The sequence below is a fragment of the Lathamus discolor genome, chromosome 5 (assembly GCF_037157495.1).
Source record: "Lathamus discolor isolate bLatDis1 chromosome 5, bLatDis1.hap1, whole genome shotgun sequence".
NCBI lineage: Eukaryota > Metazoa > Chordata > Aves > Psittaciformes > Psittacidae > Lathamus > Lathamus discolor.
The window spans coordinates 10125389-10152834 of NC_088888.1; the positions used below are offsets into that span (position 1 = coordinate 10125389).

Here is a 27446-nt window from a genome sequence, read left to right on the forward strand (position 1 = left end):
GTTGAAATAAAGAAAATCCAGCCCCTGAAAGCTTGGCACTTACTCTGTAGAAGGAAAATGGGTTGGGCTGGAGAAAGAAATATAAGGCTGGGTTGCTCCTGTCAACTTTATCTTGTCTTGCGCAGACACAACTCTGCCCTCTTTGTTTCCACCCTTATCCCTTTCCTCTTCTCACCCTTTTTGGGGATCCTCTGTTCTCTTTGGAAAGAGGAGGAAGACAGTTAGAGGCAGATCCTCTCTTCCTTCTCCTGCCAGCAGCTGCTTTTTTTCGCTTGTCCAGAAGATGGTGCCTGTTAACATGGCTGTCAAGGGGACCTGCTCTAAGGAGTACTGCACAGCACAGTAAACTTCAGAAGTCTGCCTGTTAGCTAGGCAAATGGTCTGGGTCCTGGAGAGGTCAACAGAGCCCTGCACTTCTCCAGATGCAGGTTCTGAGATCAAGCAAAACTTGGATGTCCTCCAGTCCCAGTTCTGGCAAAATCAGAACTACCCTCAGTACTTGAGAGCGTTCTATGAAAAAAGAGGCATCATGATTTCATACCTCTATACCAAAAATACTATTTTGCATTATTAAGATGGGATTAATTTAAAGATTTATAGTAGGTAAACAGCACATGATCTATCCTGTCCCCACCCAATCCTCTTCATAAAATACGGAAATCTTTTTAAGCAGCGTGGGGTTGTGCAACCACTACAGTCAGTACAGGAAAGGAGTGAAATTGTGCTAGCAAGCACTGAGCAGACAGAAAGGATTCCATTCATCTCCTACATTGCTGGGTGCTTGTTCCCACATCCCTTCTTGAAACAAAGACATTTTAATCCAGCTCTCATGTTGTTTGTTTTCTTAACAGGTTTTTGATTTTTATGTCCTGAGGATTCAGGACGGCAACAAGAAAGTGAAGCAGCAGGCACTGGAGGCATTGGCTTGGATGACATCCATGCTCAGAGATGCCTTACACCCAGTGCTGGTGTCTCTGGCAGAAGCAGTGACTGAGAACCTGAACTCAAACCACCCAGTGATCTATGCTGCAGCTGTAAAAGCGCTGGAAGCCTTCATTTCTCAGCTAGGTAGGGTTGACCTGTGGCATGACCTCTCCTCAGCCGTGGCTTCTGAGTCTCAGAGTCAAGTGAACACTGAATCTGTTGATAGCTGTTGTCTGTGAAAATATCCATCTGCTGCAAGAGGTTTAGGAAGTAACTGCCTGCATTCTGTCTGTCCCAGTCTGTTGTATCATGTGGAGGTGTGCAGCTGAATGGGTGCTGCTTATCACCTGGATCATATGTCTGATTTTAAATTCAAAAGAGAGGACATTAGTTGTCTCATCTGAATGCTTCTTGGGGGATTGCTTGAGCCCACCGGGAGCCAGGTATGTGGACATCTCGGGAGCTTACTCCTGGGATAGCGAGCCCTGTTGGGCACCACTGCCTCCCAGTGACCAAGTGCCTCCCCACTTGTGAACCCATCTCACCTGTTCTCCAGCATCATGTTGGTGGTGGCAAGAGATCTGAGAGGGGTTTTCATGAGCCAGTAGCTCCATTACACCTCCCACCTATCCAGGCCAAGGAGATGGATCATGAGCAACAAAGTAATGTCATTTCTGCTGCCAGTGCAGTATGGTGGTACCCCCCCATCTCTTTGCAGAAGTTATATGTACCTCGCTGTTCTCATGCATAATCTATATTTGTGTCTTATTAGGGCTCCCCACTCGTAAACCCATCGTGCCTGTTCTCCAGCATCATGTTGGTGGTGGCATGAAGCCTGGCAGAGAATTACGTGAACCTGTGTTACAGTCTCAACTGTAACACTGGTGCCAGGAGACAGCAGTAACTCCAGGGCTGAGCTCTGGTGCAGTCTGGCATGGTGTGCTTACCACGCCAAGATGTGTGCTCCCCCAATCAATTAGCCACTTACTGCCTCAGCCCTCTGTGCTGCTGTCTGGCTCTCCAGCCAGCTTCATTCCTATTGATTGCAGCAAGGGTTGTCTCTGCATGGGAATTAGAGTGTTGGTACAATCATGCTGTTGAACTTTGAAGTGCTTAACAGCTGCAAGCCTCTCATCCCAGGGCATGCAATGAAAATTGGGAACAAGCAGTGCCTCTTCTGTCACTCCACCCAAACAGGGTGTCTGTGCATAGCAGATGACATACAGGAGAAGGGCTGCCTGGTGTTTGCAGGCTGCTCACTACCTGCAGTAAATGTGCACCAGATGGTGAGAATCACCATAGTGATTTTCATCTCTCCTTTGTGTGGACCCTACCTCGTGTTATGATCCTGAGGAGAGGGAGTTAAGAAAAAAGAATCTTGGAACGATCCTCTGAACGTCTTAAACTGTTACCCCTTGTCCTATCACTACAGTCCCTAATGAAGAGTCCTTCCCTAGTATCCTTATAGGTCCCCTACAGATGAAGGCTGCTATGACTTCTCCACGCAGCCTTCTCTTTTCCAGGCTGAACAGCCCCAACTTTCTCAGCCTGTCTGCATACGGGAGGTGCTCCAGTCCCCTGATCATCCTCGTGGCCCTCATCTGCACTTGTTCCAACAGTTCCATTTCCTTTTTATGTTGAGCACACCAGAACTGCACACAGTACTCCAAGTGGGGTCTCACGAGAGCAGAGCAGAGGGGCAGCATCACCTCCTTCGACCTGCTGGTCACGCTCCTTTTGATGCAGCCCTAGACACGGTTGGTTTCTGGACTGTGAGCACACACTGAAGATAGCTCATGGTCAGTTTCTCATTGACCAAACCGTCAGGTACTTCTCTGCAGGGCTGCTCTGAATGTCTTCTCTGTCCAGCCTGTCTCTGTGCCTGGGATTGCCCCGACCCAGGTGTAGGACCTTGCTCTTGGCATGGTTAAGCTTCATAAGATTGGCATCAGCTCACCTCACAAGCGTGTTGAGGTCCCTCTCGATGACATCCCTTCCCTCCAGCATATCAACCGAACCGCACAGCTTGGTGTCATCTGCAAACTTGCTGAGGTTGCGCTCAATCCCACTGTCCATGTCACTGACAAAGATGTTAAACAAGACCGATCCCAACACCGATCCCTGAGGGACACCACTCATTACTGGTCTCCAGCTGGACATTGAGCCATTGACCACAACTCTTTGCATGCGGCCATCCAGCCATTTCTTTATCAACCGAGTTGTCCATCTAACAAATTGATGTCTCTTCAATTTAGAGACAAGGATGTCGTGTGGGACAGTGTGGAACACTTTGCACAGGCCCAGGTAGATGACATCAACTGCTCTACCCGTGGCCATCAGTTCCGTAGCCCCATCATAGAAGGCCACCAAATTGGTCAGGCAGGATTTCCCCTCAGTGAAGCCATGCTGGCTGTCACCAAGCACCTTGTTGTTTTTCCTGTGCCTTAGCATGCCTTCCAGGAGAATCTGCCCCAAGATTTTGCCAGGCACAGTGGTGAGGCTGACTGGTCTGTAGTTCCCTGGGTCATCCATTTCCTCCTTCTTCAAAATGGGGGTTATATTTCCCTTTTTCCAGTCATTGGGAACTTCACCTGACTGTCGTGAGTTTTCAAATAGGATGGACAGTGGCTTACAGCTCCTTCAGGACCCACAGATGGACTTCATCAGCTCCCATGGGCTTGTGCAAGTTCAGGTTCTTAAGATGGTCTTGAACCATGTCCTGTCCTACTGTGGGCCTAAGGTCTTGATTCTCACAGTCCCTGCATCTGCCTTGCAAGTCTTTGGCGGTGTGGTTGGAGCATTTGCCAGTGAAGACTGAGGCAAAGAAGTCATTGAGAACCTCAGCCTTCTCCAAATCCAGGGTATCCAGTTCTCCTGATAGCTTCTGGGGAGGGCCCACATTGTCCCTATTCTGTCTTTCATTCACTACGTACCTATAGAATCCCTTCCTGTTACCTTTCATATCCCTAGCCAATTTTAATTCTAACTGGGCCGTAGCTTTCCTAACATGATCCCGAGGTTCCCGGACAATATCCCTGTATTCTTCCCAGGATGGCTGTCCATGCTTCCATCTTTTTATCTTCAAGAGAGTGTGTTGGCTAACAATTTGCATCTATATTTACATATTCGTATTCTCAGTTCACATTTGGAAGGCTTTTTTTGTCAGAACTGTATAGACCAAAAATTGCATTTTTCCACAAGAGAAAGCTTAGGCATTGCACAGTTTGCAAACAGGTACATTTGATGACGGATAAATGTCATCTCAGCATCTTTGAAATACAGCCAGCAGGTACCTCTGAAAGAGATTCAGTATTCATAATGCTTGGAAAATAGCAATACCCATAAAATGCTGCTTTCCCACGAGTACACTAAAATGTATGTGCATCTTGGGAGCTAACTTCTGGGATAGCAAGCCCTGCTGGGGACCACTGCCTCCCAGTGACCACGAGCTCTGTGGTGCTCTGAATCTGTGAGCTGGCTGTGGCACCTGTATGGACGGGGGAGCTGGCTCTGTGTGTGCCGTGTTCAGGTTTACATGAGGAGCGGGTGCCCAGCTGTGGGTACTTGGAGGGCTCGTTGCTGGGGCAAGCAACGAGCCAGAGACAGGGAAGTCTCTGGGCCAATGCCAGTCTGCAGCCCAGTGATTTTCTTGGCTGAGAGCTGGGGTTGCAGAGTGCTTGGTGGTGGAGTGCCTTGGCCCGGGGTATGCAGCGCTGGTGTCAGACCCTCTCTCTCTTTGTTACAGCAGCCCCACTGCCAGCCACTGCTCTGGACTCTGTAGAGTGTGGAGAGAAGTCGGAGCATGGAGGTGACCAGGAAGCCAGACCCTTCCCTGACGCACAGCAGGGTCTGCTCGACACACTCACATGGCTCAGCAGTGATGACTGGTAAGAAAGCCCCATGTTCAGGCTTCCTTCTTCTCAGTGAGAAAGAAAGGTAGAAATGGTTTTTATTTGAGCCTTTGAGGCCTGAGTGCCCAAATGATCACAGGGAAGTAGTGAAACCACTCCAGAGCAGTCACGGTATAAAGATGGGAGAGCAGCCTTTTTTTTGCCTTAGTCCACAGCAGTGCTACAGCTGCAGCCCATCCATGCTGTTACCTAGTTTTGCCTTCTGCTCCATGTAGCTGCATGCGAAATGTTCAGGGAAGAGAGGAAGCTGTGGAACAATATGATTTGCTAGCTGAAGTCGGAAGCCGAGTGGAAGTGGTCATGAGTTCATAGACGTGGTGACCTCAGGTCACTGGCCCAAGTGGGACTGAGTAAGGACTTACCTGTGTTGCCAATGCTGGCAGTAGCAGCAGCAGCAGCACAACTCCTGCATGTGAGGCCCAGTAGGTCATGGTACCAACCAGACAGCACTGTATTGCAGGGACAGGATACAGGGAGGGTGCAGGAAAGAGAAACACAGCAGTCTCCCAGCTTGTAGGAGGCAGCAACACAGGGACCTTGTGTGCCATGGATTTCAGAAAGGCTCTCTTGTTTCATGGAAACAAACTACCACATCCACTCTGCAACCATCTCTTTGCATTTTGGATTTATGTCCGTTTTTGTCTGCCACAGCATTTTGTCACAACGAGTTCCATGATTAAGTGCTGTATGGGAAGCACCTCCCTTTGACCTGACACCCTGGTAATTGCAGAGGGTGCTGCCTAGTTCTTTGGTGGTGCGAAAAATCAGTCTTTTTGGTGAAATTGCCTTTCAGGAAGGAAAAGAGGAAGGGACTCTTCAGTGTCAGACGCTTGGCTATCTGCCACTCCGAAGTCCTTCTTAGCAGACTTCATGATGTTTCCTTGGCAGTCACCAAAGAGGTAAGAACACTGTGTCTACCTAATGTCTAACGTGCGTCATCCAATGGGGCATAGAGTACATTTGAGCTTGTCCGTTTGCGTGTGTGCTCAGTGTCTGCCTTCACCCCGAGTTTTAAGGCCTCATTTTTCCCACAGCTATATCATCTGTCCCTGAGACCTGTCTGTCCATACAGCTGTATTTACTGGTTGGAAGAACATGTGTCTTTCTCCTCTTTGAGGCTGGTGTTCTTCTGAGGCAATGCTTAATAACTGAGACACTAATCAAGTGGTTTGTCAGGGCCCAAGTGTCTGCCCAAGCTGTAATTAAACACTGCAGCTTTTGCTTCCCAGCTTCCTCCCACTTCATCCTCTTCCTCAGCATCCTGGAAGACTGGTGTGCATCATGATCTTGGAGGTTTAAATGCACCTTTTGTTTTGACTCTTCAGACTTTTGTTTTCAGAGGTACAGGGCTGAGATTCTTCTACTCCAAGATCAGGGTTAGGAGAAGCAGCATGTTCTGATTTTTCTCTCTCTTTTCTCTTTCTGAGGAAATCACCTCCTCTCTTGTTCCATAAACTCATGTGCACAGACATCTTTCAGCCTCCACTTCCCTGCAGTCCCAGATGTGCTTTCACTTCTAGCACTTCTGCTGTTCAGTTTTATTAACAGACACTACCATGTCTGGCAGAAAGAACCGCTGGTCCGTGCTTCAAAGTATCTTTCAAGTGAAGCACATGACCGTGACATGCTTCTTCCTTACCTTTGTGGGGGAGAGGCTTTTGGCAGCAGGGATCACTCCAGCGCAGCACTGAATACTGAAAAACCCCACCGGCGGCAGCTGTAGTTGCATGTGATCTCTGAGATCCTTGAGCGCCTTGAGTCCAGCAGCGTGGGTTCTCCTGAGGTGACAGAGCTGCAGATAGACTAGATACTGCTGCGAATTAGTCTGTAGACTTGAGAGCTTGTGCTTCCTGTTTCATTGTTGAGTGCTCAAACTGCCAGTGCTGCATGTTTTGGACCGGAGGAAAGTAGTATCGTTCCTCTGCCTTATCGTTATGATTTTGCCTTTATGGCTTAAAAGCAGCCCTTGCATGAATTGATTGTTTTGTTTCGTTTTCAACAATAGGGCCTAAAATCAAAGCAGGGTATGGTCTGAGCTAAGGAGCACACTTTGTCTTAGGTGAAACAATATGTTTCAGGCCTGCAGTCTCATTAACGTTGTACTGTAGAAGTAGGCCTGAGGCCACTGAAGAAGTTGTTATCAGAGTGTGTTTCTGTGCTTGTGGTTTTATGTTGCACCTGGACACAGTGAGAAGTCTTCTTGTGTCCTGAGATGCTTGTCTATGGGAACTGATTTTCTTTACAAGGTGATTCTTGCATGTTTCATCCCGACTTCCACAGGTGAAGAACCTCCTCCGGCAGGTGTGCCTCCCTGCTATCAGTGCTCTTGGAGAGCTCTTCAAGACCATGAAGAAGCACATGGACCCTCTTGTGGATGTGATTGCTCAGGAATTGCTCCAGAGGTTGAGGAACTGCAGCATGTCAATTCAGAAAGCAGCCAATCGGTGCCTGGGGATCATGGTGGGGAGCGTGACTCCTGCACGAGCAATGACTGCTCTCATGGCTAGTGGAATCCAGTATGTCGTTTTAGTGATCTGCTTCAGCTTAAATTGTGTGGGTAGGGGGAAGGGATGGGAGGCAGAAGAGTGATGATGGGAGGCAAAGGTCCTTTCTCTTGCATCTGCTGATGACTGGGTGACTAGACTTTCTGACAAGGCTTGCTCCCTTCCTTGTCATCTGCTTCTGTCCTTCTACAGCCTATTTGTTGCAGCAAGTTAGGCAGCCTTAGAATACCAGTGCTGTTCTTGAGAGTTTTGAATAGGCACGCTCTAGAAAGGACAGCCTGGCTAAAACAACTGCTGCGTTTTCCTTGGCTTCTGAAAAGGGCGAAGCATGCGAGGTACCTCTTGCCAAGTCTCAAGAAGCAACCTGGTTGCATTGCTGCATATTCTGCAGCTCCATGCTCAACAGGAATTTCGCCCTCATTTGTTTCTTTCCAAAGGTCTGAAGATTTGGAGATAAACGGGTGGAATCAGCCTCAGTCGTGCTGCAGCTTTGTATGTGCAGTGGGAGCCCTCTGATGAGCCAGCATGAATTGTCTTCTATTTCCCTCTTTCTCAGAGTTAGTTTGTCTATAGAAATTGAGTATCAGCTAGGCCAGGGAGATTGAATTCCTCCTCTTCCTTGCAGGTAGTGCCTCTGTACAGTGCCAACATTGTGTTTATCTGAGGTCAGAATCTTCCTCAGGTGTCCAACACTGCAGCGGGAACACATGCCTCCTTCTCCCAGCAATGACAGAGAGCACGCTATGGTTGAGACCTGTGCTTTTGGCCCTCCTTTTCCCTCTGCCCTAGTGTTTCTTCTCTTGTTTCCAGGCACTGCAATGTCCTGGTGCGGAGGTGTGCGGCTGAACACCTACTGACCACGATGGAGCAAATTGGAGCCCAGAAGCTCCTGTCTGGCAAGCGTTACCGTACTGTGGTGCTTGTTCGTGCGGTGGTGAAGCTTACTCAGGATTGTCATCCGGACACAAGGTGATGATCTTCATTTTACCTTCTTAAACATGAAAACTCTGTGATCCTAAATGATAAAATCACAACATAGTGGAAGGTAAAGCAAATGCTAAGTTGCTTCGCAGTGTGGGTAATGTTGTCTGGATAAATGAGTGTACTGGGTAAGATGAGGTTGTCCTGCAAGAAGGACCACTGAGGAATTCCTGTGACTTGAGTGATTCTTTATTGCAATCAGCTGAGCTCAGATTAGTGGGTCAAACAATTTTGTTTGGTTTTATGTATGCAATGCAAAGCTGAAGCGTTGGCCACTGTTCATCAGTGAAGCATCCCAAACATTTATTTCTGATAAAGTTAAGGCTGTCCTAGAAAAATCCCAGCTGTCTGTAGGCAGGGTATTCAGTGTTTGTAAACCTCTTTTGCAAATTTAGTTGCCTGTGATAGTCACAAATCTTCCTTTGCAGTCATTGTAGAATGTTGCTGTCTGTGGCTGAACAACCCCCCCATTTCCTCCTGGAGATTCTTGTATTTTCCTAGCAGCAAAACCAAATCAAAATGTCACCAAACCCGTGCTTTGTCCAGTATGTTAATTCCTACGAATAGATGCCAACGACACATGAGCAACCAGCTGCCTGTGTGCATACGTGTAGTACGCACTAATGGATAGGAGTCATGAGTGAGGTGATCTGTCCTAGCTGAAAATATCAAGTGGTTCTCCTAGCACTTTTCCTTCGTTTATTCACAAAGGAGAGCAAAGACAGTAATAGTCTGTATTCCATTCTCTCCATCCTGTGTTAGGTTTTATGGACAGAAGATGCTGAATATATTGATGAGTCATCAAAACTTTGAGAAGTATCTGAAATGGTCTCTTCCCTCACGTGACTTGGAAGATGTTATGGCAAAAATAAGGCAGAAGGCAAGTGTTTGGCAGAAAGGAGAAATGACTTGTTACCTGCTAGTTCCCATTACTCCCGTAATTAATTCAAGATGACATACTGCTGCCCATTGTCGTGGCACCTATAACCTGCCTTGGGTTGTTGAAACCAAATAGTAGACATCCCTGGATCTCTGGCCTACCTCCCTCTCTAAGTTGTAAAATGTTTTCCTTAGCCTTTCTTAGTAGCAGTGATCCTGGCTCTCACCTGTTTCAAGCAAGTAATTTCAGAGCTTATTTTGTATACCCTAATGTTTGTTTGTTTATTTTTTTATATAGAATGTAGAGCATTGAAGACCATAAATGTGAAGTGCCTCTGCCGTGGTCCCCAGGGAGTCTATGAACAGCAGCCAGAAGATGCCCCAGAACAACCTTCTTTGGGATGCAGGGTACTGAGCACGTCTGTTGCATCTGACAAAGGACATCACAAGCTTTACATGCCTCTGCCTTGGTAACATCTTTTGGGTGGAGACCAGCAGTGCCAGAGATTGTTTCCTTGCCCCACAAATGTGGTGTGATGAAAAATGCCCACTTCTGCATTAGGCTGAAGAAACTTCTCTGGAGGGTTTTCCACAAAACTGGAGAGAGAGGAAGAGACACTCACCTGGGACAAGTCATTTCAATTGTGTGCCATGGACTTCAGAAAGGCTGTCTCGTTTCATGGCCACAAGCTGACCCATCCACTCTGCAACCATCTCTTTGCCTTTTGGATTTATGTCCGCTTTTGTCCGCCACGGCATCTTGTCACAACGAGTTTCATGATTTAATTAAGTTCTGTTTGAGAAGCACCTCCCTTTGTTTGACCCGACCACGCTAATCAAGTCAGGGAAGAGACATGCAGCAACTGGAGAATGAACTGAAATCCACCTGCGGGTCCTGAGGAGCTGGCAAATGGAGTTACCAAGCCATTAACCATTGTATTTGAAAAACCACGGCAGTCATGTTAAGTTCCTGATGACTGGGAAAAGGCAAACATAATCCCCATTGTCAAGAAGGGGAAAGTGGAAGACCGTGCAGAGGGTTGCCATCAACGGCTCAATGTCCAGCTGGAGACTAGAAACACGCGGTGTCCCTTGGGGTCGCTGTTGGGACCGATCCTCTTCAACATCTTCGTCCGTGCCGTGCATAGTGGGATAGAGTGCACCCTCAGCAAGTTTGCTGGTAACTGTGCGGTTCAGTTGATACGCTGGAGGGAAGAGAGGTCATCCTGAGGGACCTTGACACACTTGAGAGGTAGGCCAAATCAAACCTCATGAAGTTCAGCAAAGGAAAGTACAAGATCCTACACCTGCGTCGGGCAATCCCAGGCACAGCTACAGTTAGAGTGGAGAAGTGATTCAGAGCAGCCCTTCAGAGAAGGACTTGGGGGTGTCGGTCAACGAGAAACTGAACATGAGCCAGCTTCAGTGTGTGCTCACAGACCAGAAAGCCAACTGTGTCTTGGGCTGCATCAAAAGGAGCGTGACCAGGAGGTCGAAGGATGTGATCCTGCCCGTCTGCTCTGCTCTAGTGAGACCTCACTTGGAGTACCGTGTGCAGTTCCAGTGTGTTCAACATAAGAATGTCACGGAGCTGTTGGAGCAAGTCTGGAGGAGGCCAAGAAGGCGATAAGGGGGCTGGAGCATCTCCCATATGGAGACAGGCTGAGAGAATTTGGGCTCTTCAGCCTGGAGAAGAGAAGGCTGCGTGGAGACCTCATAGCAGCCTTCCAGTACCTGAAGGGGGGCTATAGGAATGCTGGGGATGGACCATTCATTAGGGACTGTAGTGACAGGACAAAAGGTAATGGGTTAAAACTTAAACAGGGGAAGTTCAGGTAAGGAAGAGGTTCTTCACTGTGAGGATACTGAGGCACTGGAACAGGTTACCCAAAGAAGTGTTGAATGCAGCGTTCAAGGCCATGCAGAAACGAGCTGTGCCAGAGATTGTTTCCTTGTCCCACAAATCTTGTGTGATAAAAAATATCCACTTCTGCGTTAGGCTGAACACAACTTCTCTGGAGGGTTTTCCACAAAAATGGAGAGAGAGGAAGAGACAGTCACTTGGGACAAGCCATTTCATTTGTGCTAATTTTTGATGTGGTGGCGCCTTATTTCCAGGTTATAGAAGTAAACACATTAGAATGTGATGAGAAGCAAAACCACAGTTGTCCAGAGGGTGTCAGAACAGCTCCATAAAAATTCCTTCCGTTAGCCGGGAAGAGCAACCTGTGAGCTGTGTCGTTGTGGACGGCATAATCCTATTGCTGCCAAATGTATCGTGGCGTAAGACGCTATGGCTCCCATTCTTGCCTCTTTTATAGTTCTGCTTGCAAAGGGACTTTATACTAGACCAGGGCTTGGTGCAAGAGATTCTTGTTGCCTCTCACTAAATATTTCAGTTTTTCATCTGATTCTCAGAAGTTTGGTAGGGGAGTAAGAGCTGTCAGTGTGGAATGTGCCCTTCTGCCTGTTAAAGGTTCTGCTGTGTGAGGACTTGGAGCGTGGATGTTTTGCTATTGGCCTTCCTACATGCTATGGGAAGTGATTTCATTGGTTTAAAAAGAACACACCAGAAATCCAAAGCCCCAAACTCCAACACTCCTTTAGGTTTACCCTTTAAATTAGTCTTGCTAATGACATCTTTGTCCCAAAATAACTGCCTCAGTGACCTCAAGAAGCAGGTAACAAAACATGCTGTTGGAGACAGGAGACAGAGGAGGAGAGAGATGTGGAGGGGGAGCAAAGAAGGAAAGATTTAGAATGCACAGATAGTTCCTAGAAAATTCCTGATGAGTGGCAATGTCGGCACACAGACATATGAAAACTGCACATGAGAATTATGGAGATGGCATATAGCTTGATAGCCAGCTTGTAGTTTATGCTGTCTTGGGATCAGACGAGGGCTTGGTACTGTATTAGCGTGTTTTGCATGCCAGGGAGCTGCTTGGTGATAAGGTGCTCCCTAAACCAGTCTCTTTTTGGACATTTTCTCCCAATCCACCTGATACCAACCCCTTGCACAATCGAGACCATGAAGAGAATCCTGCTTAGAAGAGAGCCTGGGCCTCTGCGCCGGGAAATTTTGTCCAAGCACCTTCAGCTCAGTTTCTGTTTTGGCAGCGAGATACAGAACTGCTCAGCAAGAAGGTATGAGAGATAAATAAGATTTGTGTGAGTGAATCTCATGTTATCTGGGAGGGGAATTGAAGTCACGGTCAGACCTGGAGCCTATCCAAGCTCTTCTAATCATGGAGATGGGGTTAACTAGGTTATTCCAAATACCTTGGCTCAGTAATGAGCACTCAAAGTTATTTAGCAATATCTTAAGGAATTAATGGTGCATTTTGTTGTTGAGAAAAGAGTATTTCCTTTAAGCTCCAAGGGGGCTTGGAGATTAGGGCACTGTCTCTATGTTCTTCCCTTAATGGTTACTGCACACCAAAGATTAGCACCCCCTTAATGTCTGCATCTGTGAATGGAAAGACTCTGCATCCATCATCACTGGAGAGCAGTTGTCTGTTGGTCATTTTGGTGACCTCCCAAAGTCCCTGAAATAAAACAGTCAACAGCGTTTTGGTACCTGGGGGCATGCTTCAGAAGGAGCGGGCTAGTGCATTTGTCCTGCCCTCTCACAGATGGTAAACTCATTCTTTATATTCAGCTGTTGGCCCAGTGGAGGGCCATGGCAGCTGTTGCTGTGGGAAGCTGCATGAACAAAATCTTTTTCATGTCCACATCAAGGAAAGTATTAAAAATCTTCCCAGTCTGAACCAGGTGAGACCACTTGTGACACTTCCTGAAGAGGTGGTGTACAAGTGAGTCAGACAGAAACAATATCACACAGTCTGCCTGGTACAGGAACTGATGGCTCAGTTAGCTGCCTGAAGTTGGAAGTTCCTATAATTAGGAAGGAGCTTGTGTCCTCCCAGAGAGCCACAGGCTTGGAAGCCTTGCTATGTGTTTGGGCTCCTCAAAGCAAGGTGCACAGCTGAAACAGAGTTTGTAGATACAATTAAAGATTTGGAAAAGAGGTGCATCTAGTGAAGGAAACTAATAGGGTGAAGGGAAGGCTGTCCTAGAAAAATACGAACTCTGGTACGACTATACCTTTAAGTAAAAGGAGTTTCCAAGCGACAGTTCCTTTTTAGTCTGCTCATTTCCAGTGAAATATTTTCATGTTTACAAGAAAGGGTTTTCCCTCTATCTTTAAATAAATCACAGTCTAAGGTAATTCCACTGAACACTCCCCCTTGTAAGGCATTGAAACCTGTGCTTGCTGCTGCTTTGTAAAGGAACCTGATTACAATTTTGGAGCTTAGTTGGTGCTTCCAGGAGTTGTCAGCCCTCACCTCTGCCCCCAGTGCCATAAATTCTAATTTGCTTTGCCGATCTTTGCTTCTTCTAGATGACTTTTTTCTAATGTGGATTAATGCCATGCTGATCACTGCTAGAAACTGCGCACAGAAGAGCTGCAGCCGTCTGCTCTGCTGCACATCCCTGGATCTTCCAAAGGCACCCACTGGAGTGATCATAAGCCAGCCTGCTGCACGATGTGCTGAACCTGGAAAAATGTGGACTATTAGCATTTGATTTCTGTATGACTAAAGCCGGAGCAGAACAGCACTAGGTGGAATCCGTGTCCTTCTTGGTGCTTCCAAAACTGTTGCTAGTAGGAAACCACACATGCTGGTGGGCTGATGGATTAACATCTTCCTCCTGGGTTCTGGGTAATGCCACCCTTGTCTCCACATCATGGGTCAGAACCATGGTCGTCACTGCTCTTCGTGGGTGGTCTCCTTTTGGTCTGATTGTGTTTCAGGAGATCCGTATCTGATTTCAGGTTGCTCTTAGCTCAGAAGTGGTCTCTGAATATTTTGCTCTTCTGGGAGCTTGGAGTTTGAAAGTTGATATCGATTCAACTTGGAACTAGTGCTTTGTCAGAAGAAAAAATGAATTTTGAGCAGGCTTGATGCACAAAAAAGGGAGAGAGTGAAGAGAATGATAAGGAAAGGGAAACTGAAGAGAAATTTTGAAGTTTTCTGGGTGTTTTTATTGGGGAGAGGCTGAAGAATTTTAGTATTCTAAGAACTGCTGACTTTTCATTTGGAATTGTTTGTTTTTAAACTGACTTCACTATATTCATTTAATCTCCTTTAGGTACTCAGAGCACAGTCCCCAGTTGCATCAGGTTTTTTTGTTTTTAAATTCAAGTCCACTGAATTCATCCATCTTAAATACAGACATCTTTGCCTCGGTCTTCACTGGCAAAGGCTCTGAGCACGCCACCAAAGTCCTGGAAGGGAGACGCAGGGACTGTGAGAATGATGACCCTAGGCCCACTGTGGGAGAGGATCTGGTTCGAGACCATCTTAAGAACCTGAATGTTCACAAACCCATGGGAGCTGATGAAGTCCATCCATGGGTCCTGAAGGGGCTGGCAAATGAAGTTGCTAAGCCACTGGCCATCGTATTTGAAAACTCACGGCAGTCAGGTGACGTTCCCCATGACTGGAAAAAGGGAAATATAACCCCCATTTTGAAAAAGGGGAAAATAGATGACCCAGGGAGCTACAGACCAGTCAGTCTCACCTCTGTGCCTGGCAAAATCTTGGGGCAGATTCTCCTGGAAGGCATGCTAAGGCACAGGAAAAACAACAAGGTGCTTGGTGACAGCCAGCATGGCTTCACTAAGGGGAAATCCTGCCTGACCAATTTGGTGGCCTCCTATGATTGGGCTACGGAACTGATGGACAGGGGTAGAGCAGTTGATGTCATCTACCTGGGCCTGTGCAAAGTGTTCCACACTGTCCCACACGACATCCTTGTCTCTAAACTGGGGGAGAGACATCAGTTTGTTAGATGGACCACTCGGATAAAGAACTGGCTGGATGGCCACATGCAAGGAGTTGTGGTCAATGGCTCAATGTCCAGCTGGAGACCAGTAATGAGTGGTGTCCCTCAGGGATCGGTGTTGGGACCGGTCTTGTTTAACATCTTTGTCAGTGACATGGACAGTGGGATTGAGTGCACCCTCAGCAAGTTTGCAGATGACACCAAGCTGTGTGGTTCGGCTGATACGCTGGAGGGAAGGGATGTCATCGAGAGGGACCTCAACACGCTTGTGAGGTGAGCTGATGCCAACCTTATGAAACTTAACCATGCCAAGAGCAAGATCCTACACCCAGGAACAGCTACAGCAGCCCTGCAGAGAAGGACTTGGTGGTGTTGGCCAATGAGAAAATGAACATGAGCCGGCTTCAGTGTGTGCTCACAAATCAAAAAGCCAACCGTATTCTGGGCTGCATCAAAAGGAGCGTGACCAGCAGGTCGAAGGAGGTGATCCTGCCCCTCTACTCTGCCCTCGTGAGACCTCACTTTGATTACTGTGTTCAGTACTGGTGTCCTCAACAAAAAAGGGACATGGAACTGTTGGAACAAGTCCAGAGAAGGGCCATGAGGATGATCAGGGGACTGGAGCACCTCCCGTATACAGATAGGCTGAGAAAGTTGGGGCTGTTCAGCCTGGAGAAGAGAAGGCTGTGCGGAGACCTCATAGCAGCCTTCCAGTATCTGAAGGGGGTCTATAGGGATACTGGGGATTCATTAGGGACTGTAGTGACAGGACAAGGGGTAACAGGTTAAAACTTACACAGGGGAAGTTTAGATTGGATATAAGGAGGAAATTCTTTCCTGTTAGGGTGGTGAGACACTGGAATGGGTTGCCCAGGGAGCTTGTGAATGCTCCATCCCTGGTCGTGTTCAAGGCCAGGTTGGACAAAGCCTTGGGTGGCAGGGTTTAGTGTGAGGTGTCGCTGTCCCTGGCAGGGGGTTGGAACTAGATGATCTTAAAATCCTTTCGAACCCTAACTATTCTATGATTCTATGATTGTATGATTTCAACCTGAAAGTTTCGTTTCCCCCTTGGTCCTGACAAAGAGAGCTGATGAGGAGTAGTATATTGGGCAGCACTGCAAGTAAAATCCTTCTCCAGAGCTGTTCACCAGATGTGGGTTGCTCTCAGTTCTTCATGTTGTTCAGAACTGCCCTTCCAAACAGCAGTGTTCCCTGGGACTAGTTGTAGTCCAGCATTTAAAAATGGATGTGCTGATAATAGTGCTGTAATCCAGATTGTTTTGGAAAGGTAACTAATGTCAGATTGGTTCTGTTGATGGGCCTGTCACTGAAACACACAAAATAACCTTCAGAAGGGAGAATATATTTGGGGGGGGGGGGGGATTGGAAGAGACAGAATAACCATCAAGGCAGGCTTTTCTTTCAATCTTTCAGCTCCGAGCTGCTGATTGCTCTGCAAAATGGTGGGGAAAATGCAGCTAATACAAAAATGCTGTAGTACTCCACCTCTGTCTGCACTGCCTGGACCTGTCCCCAGGCCTTTGTAATCCATCAGTCAAGCCTCAGCGTGTGCTCCTTTGAACGTGCCTGCTGGTTCTTTGCCTTGTGCCGCATCAGTTGTCTTCTCTGTGGGGAAGGCTGTTGTAATGTTCTTAAAGTACTGGAATGAGAGAGAAAAGGAGAGAATTTTTAAGTAAAACAGTGATAGCACTTTTGGAAATAGGCTGAACTTAAGTGCACTCAGGTACCATAAAGGATGCCAATCCAGTCCTTGTGAAAAGACATTTGTAGAAAAGGGAGCAAAGTAAGCATGGTCTGTGTGTCCAAATTAACGTGCAGTGTGTTTCTCTGGTGCGTGAAGCTTTGCTAGTGTGTGCAGAATCTCAGCTTTCATCAACTGTTTGGTCTGGTTTTTAAGTGTACTTCTAGTTCCCGTGGCTTCAAAAAGCACCTCCCAGGAGAAGAACCAAGCCTAATTTATCGGTGAATAGGCTGAATAAGCAGATGGGCAGAAACAGCAAATCTCCATTTCCTGCCAGCTGGCGTGCCAGTCCTAAAATGTTGCCTTAAATGCCCAGTGCAACAGGCTTCAGGGCTCTGCAGCCAGCCTCTCTGTGCACTCCGCTGCTGGCTGAACTGGTGGCATCTTTCAGTCTATCCCAGGCAAAGCTCTGTTGCTGAATACTGTGCCAGTCAGGACTGCAGGAGTGTGGCAAGTCTTCTATGTGCTGCCTGCCTTCCACAGCTCCTCTGGGGCTCTCCTTAGGGCTCCTTTGGGGACCAGTGGGACCAGTGAGATCCCAGTGGGCCATTCCTTTGCTTTAGGAAAAAAAACTGCCTGAGAACTTCCCCTGAGAAACTGCTAGAACTTAAAACTTGTTACAAAAGCACTAGGCATATAAGCCAATATATATATTGGCTTATATATTGGCTTAATATATGAAACTTAACAAGGCAAGCATCTGACATAAAAATGAGAGCCTTTTTTGTTTCAGATGTTTGCATGTCAAATGTTTCCGAACATCTCAGCTGCTGCTTAGCTGAAAATTGGTTTGAACTTTTTTACCAGTTTTGTGGAAAATAAAAGGTCACAACCAAAGTATGCATTTGGAGAGAATGTGTATTTTTATTGAAGACTGTATTTCCAGTGAAAGCTTTTATTGCATCTTTAAAAAAATGCACAGACAACAGGCTACGTAAAGAAGCTTTATTCCATCTCTTAGTCTGCTGAAGGTTTTTCCTTGACATTTAAAATCAATTTCAGGTTTGCTATTAGTACTGATGAGAACGAGATAAGACCTAAACTGTCATCTCATGGTTTTCTGTGGCTCCAATGGTTTTAAACAAAAATACCCCAAACAAAAAACATTAGCAGCCAGCATCCATCAATCCTAGGGTTTATTGCAGCTTTATGGTCAATGTTTTCTCTACAGACCCAAAGATCTTTGACAAGTGTAGAGAGAAAAACGACCCTGCCTGAGCCTCCAGCAGAGCCTGTCACCATATTAAGCTTGCCCTTTGATCCAGGTTTCAAGGACACTTCTTAGTTTGGGCACTTATATTACTACTCCTAGGTGCAAACAATGCAAACCTCTACTGTCTTTCAGTAAGTGCTCAAAAATTGTCAAATTTGACATTAAGAAATACCCACACTGATGCATAGCAGCACTTGACATCACAGGGCAGAGCACAAAGCTGTTTCCTTTGGGAAGCTCACCTTTGCAGGCCGTGAGGAGTGGCTTGCTCAGTGACTGCTTAGCAGTCAACTCTACCCAGCACTGGTTCCACATGTAGGTTTTCTCCCTGCCCCTAAATTCTCCCCCTTTTTTGCACTCACATGGTCTCTTCTAGGTATGTTGTATGATTACTTGCCTGTCTCTAGGTGCAGTCACAAGGCCTAAGTTTGTATGGATGCTCAAATTGCTTTTCAGCTCTGCCAACACAGGATTTATGGCATTTCAATACACTCATTGTTTGCCTCCTTTCATGAGCAAACTCCGCTTCAGAAAAAAGGCTCAGCACACAGCTACCAGACTGAAGAGAAAGAGCTGTCTGCTAAATGAGCTGTTCCCACTGTGCTGCCACCACCTTGCAGTGGGCAGGGGCAATGCCGTTCCTCCTCAGTTCTCTCGCTGCTGTGCTGTGCCCTCAGAATTCCCCCATGCTTCATTTCTGGCATCTAGTGTAAACAGTAGCTTGGCTATTTTTCATTTGTTATTATCACCTGCTGTGGATAGTGACTGGAAATCATTTTCTACCCAAGACTGACAGGGATAATGTGATTCGGAAGAGGAGTTGTGTCTCAAAACATCTACAGGCTGGGCACACCGGCTGTTCTATTTCAGCAGGGTCAGACTCAGTCCTCTATCTAATTCCTGATATTCCCCCCCCCAACCCCCTCCCAGCAGGTTCAATGAAGGAAAAAAGGAAGTAAATTGCATTCTATACAATTTTATTTCGAGAGAACAGCTACGTAAACAGAACAAACCAACCCCAAACCCACTGTCCCTTTCACACAAGTTAAATTTAAGGCAGCTGTACAAAACCTTTTCTCCACTGTAAGCACAGGGGTTTCTTGAAAATAGTGAAGGTGAAAAAACGAAATATATCCATCTACCATTGCAGTGTTCTCCATGCATTTATTGTGGTCTGTAAACACAGATTTAATTGTTATTTTATTTAAGAAAAATCCACCAGCCTGTGCCTATTTTTCTTTTCTGTAGTGCTCAGACAGCTCATTCCTGGAGCACTGAGGATTTGAATGGAAAGCTGTTAACAAGGAAATGGGATCCTTCCTCACTGCATCTTGTCCCTGTTTCTGTCAGGACACCCTCTAGTACAGGAGAGTGAGGAGGAAGCTGTTACATCGCTGTGTGCCTGAGACAGGCTATTATCTGCCTGTAAGTCCGGGTATTCTCCAGCTCATGGAATGTGCTTTGCCAAGCTCTTATCAGGGAGTGATGGAAGCTGAAAGTATTTCTCAGGACCTCTTTGAAGTTGACGGCAGGTAAAACAAGTTGCAGGCCTAATTCCTCCCTTCTCTATCACCAGTTCAAGCCTCCATCACCTTCATTACATGCATGTTCAGCAGCCTGAACATACCTTTTCATCTGCTAACACTCTTCCATCCATTTCCATCCCTTTTTCCATGCAAATGATCACACATTTTTCCCTTTCAGAAAAGAATGAAGCAAGATCTTTTCCAGCTATTTGTAAGTCTTAAAGAAACAGCTCTGCTTCTGTGTGTCACTTTTCCCACAGCACAGTCAGGGCCAGCGACTGTCGACCTGTGCTGTGCTATGGCAGGTAAGCATGCCTACCCTGCCCCTTCATCCTTCCTCTCCATGGTGGTCTGTCTCCATTACCATGAACATACATGCTTTACATATTTTGAGGTTGTGTTCTCTGCGTGTAATCTTCCTGAGCCCCTCAAGTCAGAAAGGCAGTCCTGAAGATAGCCCTGCAGCCCAAACTTTGCTGACAGGATTTTTGCTCAGCAGATGGACCGTATTGAGGGGAAAAATGGCACTTGTGGGAGAAGTGCAACTCCTCTTTCTGTAGGAGCAGAGTGCTTTTGAAGTCTGAGGACTGATTTCTGCATTGCTGGGGCTCAGTTCAAGCTTCTTGCCTTGGCTTTAATGTGATGGTGTGAGACAGTGTTTTATTTTTTGTGCAGCGTTGATGTTCACAGCTGCCTCACTGTGTACAGTAGCTTGCTGAAGTGCTTAAAAGCAAGTCTTCAGGGCCTGTAATCCCTGCAGTTGCACATCAAGGCAGCAAAGTGGGTAAGCAGGGCTGCAGTTAGCATTGCATCTTGCTCTGTAACAGTGGTCCATGGCGCAGCACTGGTGGAGCTAACGAACTTTGCCCACCCCTTTAGAGGTGCACCGCCCCTTTAGAGGAGCACCACCCCTTTAGAGGAGCACCAGGTCTGCCACCGAGACAGACACCCATGTTGACATTCAGGAGACTGGGCATTCAGTACAAACCATAGCAACTGGGTTAATGTTTTTGCATTATTTGAGCTAGATTCTGGTAAACTTGGGGCAAAAAAATCTTGGGGCTTTTGAATCATATGTAACCCTCAGGTATATGAGAAGTGTATTTGCATACACTGCGTTAACAAACTGGCTTGCTGACCCTGCTTTTGAGGAGCCTGTGTAAGAACCAGGGGTCTCTGCCTTTTGTTTTCTGCCCTCCTGTGTTTATCTGCCCCCAGACTTTGCATTTGCAAAGGGTGTCCTGAGGTAATGATCACTGCTTTGGTTTTGTTTCCCTCCCATTACCTAGTAACAGCTCTATCATGGTATGGCAGATGAAATACAGACTTGCAAAGGACAGCAGGCACTAGCAGCTGGTTTCTCTGCCTCCCCAGATGAGGCGTGGCTTTGTGTGGCTTCAGACTCTTCAGGCAGCCAGAGTAAGCAGACATTGACATGCCGTGCTTGGCAGAGAGTTAAAGCCTGCAATTAGCCAATATGCAGTTAAATAGATTAGCAACGTGGGGAACCAAGTGGCCTTAGTTTAGGACCACATAGATTCATAGAATCATAGAATCATAGAATGGTTAGGGTTGGGAAGGACCTCAAGATCATGGTCCTGAACGAATTGGATTGCAAAACACAGTGTGTGTACAATGCCCTGGGTCACCAGTAGGTGTTAGAGGGGCTCTGGGCAATCCCAAACTGGGCTGTCTCCCTGCTGTTGCATGGAGGTCTCACCCAGTTTGTGGGTGGGTCCTCTTTGAGGATTGGAGCTGGGATGTGCTTGTGTATCGGGGACACCTTGTCCTTGTTCTCTAAAGCACACTTGCAGCTTGGAGATTATTTGCCTGTGTCCTTTCGTATCATGAATGTCCAAAAAGCACCCTGAAGTCCTTTTTTCAACCCTTATGATATTCTCTATGACTTGCCAGCACACAGCAATTTCTGCTCTACCACTGTATTCAAGAAGCGCTGGAAGTAGGCTTTTGTCTCATCAAGGTCTGGTCTGGGAATGTGTCTCAGGTAGTTGGTGGGTAGATTTTCACTGCATAAATTTAGGGCTACTCAGAATGAGATTATTTTATGTGTTCATGGAAGAACTTGAGAAAAAAGATTAAATGTTCCTTTCTAAAACTTTTTCATGGGAATAGTTGAAACAAGTACATTTTCATAGATCACATCGATTTTGTGGAATCATTGTGTTCTCCATCAGAAAACTTTGGCAAACTGTAGTCAAGATTCTCTATCGATCAGCCTTAAAGCCTCTGATCCCCACCTGGAAAGCTCTGACGATGCTAGTCCGGCAGCTCTTAATATTGTATCCCTGTAGATGAGAACAGTGCCCTTATTCTTTTCGAAATGCCTCGGCATTTCTCCCACAGCTGACCCTATCCCACTTGTTGCCCTGCCACAGACAGTTGTTGCTAAATCAAGAAAAGCTGTGTTTTGCTGGTCTCACTCCAGTTTGTTTACTTTGAGGTCCCAAGTGGGGTTTGGAGAACTTCTGCCTGCTTCAGTTTCCCAGTGTATTCTAACACTGCTGGAGTCACGGCATGAAGAGGTGTTCAGTGCCTTTTGTGGCAAAGCAAACTGCTCTGGGCTCATCAGAGGGAAGCTGCAATAGAGTTATGAGTGCAAAGTGTTACTGTCATGATTTCCCTGACCTTAGTGTTTCTGTGTGTTAATGCTTTGAATTGTAAAGTTGTAATTGCCTTTCTTGTTTTCTTTCATGAGCTTTGTTCACAAAACACATCTCCTTAAAGGCAAGTGAAGCACTGTTTTTATGAGCTTTTAGTTTCAAGCACTGGGCTCAGCACTCAGTGGTGCAGCAGTCTTCCACTGCAACAGGGATGTCTGAAAATGCCGATGCCAAAGCTGCAGGTTTTTCTCCCTTGCATGTTTTTGCATCTTAACAGCTCCTCTCTGCTTGCCTTTCATGGCATTGAGGTGCATGCTCTCAATGTTTGTCACTTATTGTCACTCCAGATAATTTGATTTGTTCATCATGCCAGCACTGGGTGGAGGAAGGGTTGTAGAAGGTGGTATCCCTCTTGAAGCCCTCAGGACCTTGCTGATTAGAGGACAGTTTCTAATTGAATAAAGAAAAGGCAGGGAGGTCTTGATGCTCCCCAGGGCTGGGCAAAGCAGGGGCAGAGGGAGAAAGGCACATACAGCAGTATCTGTATCCTTCCTGCTTTCTGTCCAGCTTTTTCCTCCCTTTCCCTTTCACTGAATTCAGGATCGATGAAAATGAACATTTTAAAAATAAAAGACCTTCATACCCACCTTTTCTCTGTGTTGGTGTGTCAGCTTACATTAATTTTTATCAGTGGAGGAGACTTTGGACCACAGCTTGTTACTGAAACACAGCTCTTTCCTACCAGTTTGCAAAGCCTCGTTGGCACCTCCAGTACTAAACTACTAACCTGCTCCTGCTGCTGTTGGTCCCGTAACCAGAAAGTCTGCATAAGCTCTCCAGCTCCAGACCTGTCTGCTGAGCTCTAATTAACATTTACTGTGTGTGCTCACTTGGGCTGTCTCCATCACAGGCTTGGATGCCTTGCCCAATGCACAAATGAGGTTGCCATGGGGAAAGCCCAAGGGCTCCCAATCCAAAGGAAGTTCCTGTGGACAAAAAAGAAGCTGCCTGCAAGCTAGGATGCTGCCATAGAGGGCTCTGCTGCCCAACAAGTGAGCCGCATGAGAGAAAACATGCTGAGAGAAATAGAGCAGGTTTCTGGGTATAAGCATGTACGATGGCATGACTTCTATTGCTGCTGTGGATCGGGGCAACCACGTACTGCTGCGTGTGGTGCCATGAGGCTTGAAAGCCTCATGTGTGAGGGTTTAGTCAGATAAGTCTGAGATGTGTGTTGAAATAGTGAGGCCATGCTTCATGTCTAGAGAAAAGGGATTTCAAGGCAACTTGTTTTGTTAACTTGTGAGGGATGATTGGACTGTTCCTTGGTGGGGGGGGGCAGACATTGGTGGACATGCTTGGGATGGACAGGTGAGAGGGATGGTTTGACCCTGTAGCAGGGTTTATCCCATGGCTGTCTCAAGAAATGGCGCCATAGCTGTCACCAGGTTCATTTCCAGGATGCATGGGAGCACATGGACACTGCCCCTTCCTCCATAATATTATGTGTCATTACGGGGTGTGCAGCTGGTATAAAAGCCTGGCCTCATGGGTCTGCGGGAGGTGAAGTGGGTCTCACACAAGTTAGGCTCAGTAAGGGGAGGTACTCTGTTCCCCAGTTAGGGCTGCAATTCCTTCTTTTAGAAAGCATGAAATTAACCTTTTGCTTACTGCTTTTGAGGGTAAGCCTGTAGGCTTTCAAGTTTCTCTTCAGTTGAATCTGCCCCATCAGCTTCAGTATTACTGAGCCAAAATTAAAGAAAGTGTAAGCAGGTGCTCAGGGAGGGAGACTGGATTAACAAGCAGAATTTCTGCTATGCTTGCTTTGCAGAGAGGAGCTGGAGCAGATTAAGTCTTGCCTGAAGCCTGCAACATGGCTGAGGAAGAATTTTCCTTTTCTCTGTCTAAAGCAGTGCTGGAGTCTGAGGGCAGTCCTCTGCCTTGTATCTATAGCAAAAATAGAAGTCTTTGGGGAGAATGCTTCTGTTTCATGCAGGAATCGTCACATTTGGTGACACATGAGCTGTAGTCAGCTCATTTTCTGCCATTCTGCGATAGATGGGGTTGTTATTTTCTCACATACCTGATTAACTGAGCCTTGGAGAAGCTGAGAGAATTGTGTGGTCGAAGATGACTCAGCTTAAGGCTGAATCCTTTACTCCTGCAGTGCCAGTACCAATGAGGAGGCTTGGCAGTGACAGGGAGATACTTTCCTTTTACCAAGTGAGGTGACAGTCACCTCCCCATACCACAACAGGGTGCATGTGCTGCCTTTGCTAGTTGAAGGATTGCTAACTCCTGTAGATGGTTTTCTGTGTTGGTTTCTTGTTTCTTTTTTCTTCTCCCTTGTAGGAGCTGAATTATTGCACGTTTTAATATATAAAGAGCCCCTTCCCACCTAACCTGTTGGCTTGCAGGTTGGATACAAGTACTCAGGACTAGCTGCTTAGTGTCTGAATTTCTTCTCTTACAGCACTCACGTGGACACTCTCTATCCAAATCACTGTAAAGACAGGCTGAGCTGCTGTTCCTCATGGTTAACAAAGAACCTCTTGTGAACCCTTGCACATCTGCACAAAATCTTTTTGTGTACATGGGTGCTTATAACAAGAGCAGCAGTGGCCTTGTTATGGAAGATTTCCAAACTAGGCACAGAAATAATGAAAATACTGCAAGTTTGTGTGTGTGTGTTTGAAGGTACCTTTTGAGTGTGCATAGCAATAACAGAACATGTGCAGTAGCCAAGCTAAATTTCAGCTCTGCATTGCATATTGCACGATTACCCACAGCACAGGGGAGACGTACAAAAGATTTGTAATGGGGGTGGTGGAGAATTTCAGTTTGGCAGTATTTAGTGGAGTTGCAGTGACTGTGGCCATGCCATGTTGGATACATCCAGGCTGAAGGAATTAGTCCCCCTCTTGCCTGAATGTGGCAATTTCTGCAGTGCTTATATGATTTACACTGATGTAGCTCCAAGCTCACACTGCCTAGCTAAGCAATTTAGCATGCAGGGATGTCATCAAATCCTGCAGCAGAGGAGGTGGAAATCCCTCCCATTTGTCAGTTACATACTTTGCTGTTGGCTTGTGCATTGTGCAGAGCTTTAGTGATGAATCTCATGCAGCAGTCGCAGGCAGGGAGTGACTGGGAGCACGTTGCAGTTCAGAGCGTGTCCCTGCCAGAAGGTGCTGGTGCTGCCAGCCCTGCAGCCAAAAATATTCCTTACATCTCACGCTCAAGATTTCTTCAGAGAAGTGGTTGCTATGCAGCCTTGTTTATTCCTGGTATGTGACACTCTTTGCCTGCTGGGTTCATACATCTTGAAGGGGGAGCCTGCTGTCCTCCTGGAGAAAGGGTTTGGCTTGACAAATGGCCATCCCTGCTTCCAGTTTTGGAAACACAGGGTCTGGAGCAGCAGAAATCCGTATTCCCTTGTGGGCAGCAACCTGCACTGGGGCTTTACAGCTCCTGGGGGACTGCAGGCTTTACAGAGTGGAGCTAGCTTTCCAAAGTGAAGGACATGCATGTTTGTGAAAGAGGTTGTTTGGCAGCCCTGCCTCATGCGTTGTTTTCTTAGCAAGGTGATGCTCTGGCAGGGGTGGCAGGAGCCGGGCAGAGGGGTTGCCTTTACTGTGCTCTGGTGGAGGTTGTTTGGTGCAAGCACCTCTCCCAGAAGGCAGTAACATCTGGGAGAAAGATTTGATGATTTTTCCTTTTATCTTTCTCTTTTCAAGAATTTCTTTGGAAAAGTCCTTAAAGCTGTGCGAGAGAGGCTTCTGCTGGGTGACTCCAGCTGTGTGCTGCCGAGTTTTAGTGTCATTTGAAGGAGTTGCAGTTCTGGGAAGGTGTGGAAGAAGAGCAGTGCTTGAGGTGGCAGATGGAAGGAGGGAAGAGAACAGGCGGGGGCTGCAGGGCAGATGGGGTGGTTTGCTGAAAGGGAAGTTCCTGTTCATGAGAGCAACAGTCTGGCCTCTGGCATGCCATGGGACAAAGAGTGAGAGCTTCCACCTGAGTTCACCTTGGACTGCCAAGGCTTCATTTGCTGCACTATGTGAGCAAACAGACAAGTACCTCCTCAGCTCCTGCTGAAATGCACCTTGCTCTAGCTGGAGTCAGAAAAGCGAAAACTGCACCTTTGGTCCTTCCTGAGCTCACACTGTTGTTTTCCAGGTAGAATCAAGGAAGGCTGAACTCAAAACAGCTTTCTGAATCCACTCTTGCTGAGTTTTAGATAAGTTGCTATATGGTTCCTGAGGGTTGACAGTTCACCCCTGCAGGGTGGTAATCAAGTCTGCTCTTGTTGATGGTTTAAACTGCTGTATTTTGCTAGTTGAACATTGGCACCTCACTCCAAAGGATGTGGGATACAAGTGGAATCATTTTACTCCCAAGCAAAGGGAGGAGAAGCAAGCTTTAATGACCTTACTACAGCCTCTCTGGTACATAAGTGCTGAGTCCCAGAGCAGTATCACTCTGGCCAACTGTACTGAATACAGTACTGTATATTTGCTGCACTGGGAAGCCACTAGGAAAATATCTTGTTAGTTGGGAAAGAAAATAGTGATAGCATGAAATAATCTCTGTTTTCATTTACTGCATGATAATGTTCCAAGGAAGCTGAAAATCCCAGAGGATGCATTTCCTTTTGATTAACCTGGAAGTAAGGATGACAAGGAGTACAGTTACTGTCTACTGAAATATCACCAGGGCCTGGAGCATCTGTGTTCCATTCATTCCTCTTCAGAAAGCAATTTTCTAACACTTTTTTTTCACTCGGCAATGAACTGCTGCCACTGCTCTCTGTACAGAGAATGGCACAAGCTTGTTTTCCTTGCTTCTATCAGTAATGGCAGAAGATGAATCCTGTACATCCAGCACTGCCCCAAGGCTGCAGGCAAATTGCTCTGCCATTATCATCCAATGACAGTGACGCAGGTGCAAGGGAGAAAGGTAGCCTTACATAGCTACAATTTAGGGTTTTTCATGTCATGTAGCTGGCCTGAATTAGGAACTATGCTCTGAATTTAGGAAATTAGGCCTTTGGAGGGCTTTGTGTTACAGGGTAAGTCAGTGGCACAGGCAGCATTTTGTCCTAGCTATAGAATACACTAATTTCTGGTAATTAATGTTTTTTCTTGCTTATTTTTAATACCTTAAGTAATGGGCATTCTTGGCTTCATTCAGGATGTGACCTTAACCAGCCAAAATCACCACTGGCATATTTCTTAGATCATAAAATCATATAATCATAGAATCATATAATGGTTTG

The 27446-nt window shown here is 46.6% G+C and overlaps 1 protein-coding gene across 1 annotated transcript in view; it reads left to right on the forward strand.

Moving 5' to 3' along the window:
• LOC136014611 (uncharacterized) overlaps positions 1 to 13972 on the forward strand; it is a 32773-nt gene extending 18801 nt beyond the window's left edge. Inside the window, exons 16-23 of the mRNA XM_065679452.1 lie at positions 852 to 1068; positions 4670 to 4811; positions 5629 to 5734; positions 7116 to 7351; positions 8150 to 8308; positions 9083 to 9200; positions 9498 to 12346; positions 13605 to 13972. Coding sequence (XP_065535524.1) covers positions 852 to 1068; positions 4670 to 4811; positions 5629 to 5734; positions 7116 to 7351; positions 8150 to 8308; positions 9083 to 9200; positions 9498 to 9512 — 993 coding nt within the window. The 3' untranslated portion in view covers positions 9513 to 12346; positions 13605 to 13972. The remainder of the gene's footprint in view (positions 1 to 851; positions 1069 to 4669; positions 4812 to 5628; positions 5735 to 7115; positions 7352 to 8149; positions 8309 to 9082; positions 9201 to 9497; positions 12347 to 13604) is intronic.
• The last annotated feature ends 13474 nt before the right edge of the window (positions 13973 to 27446 follow it).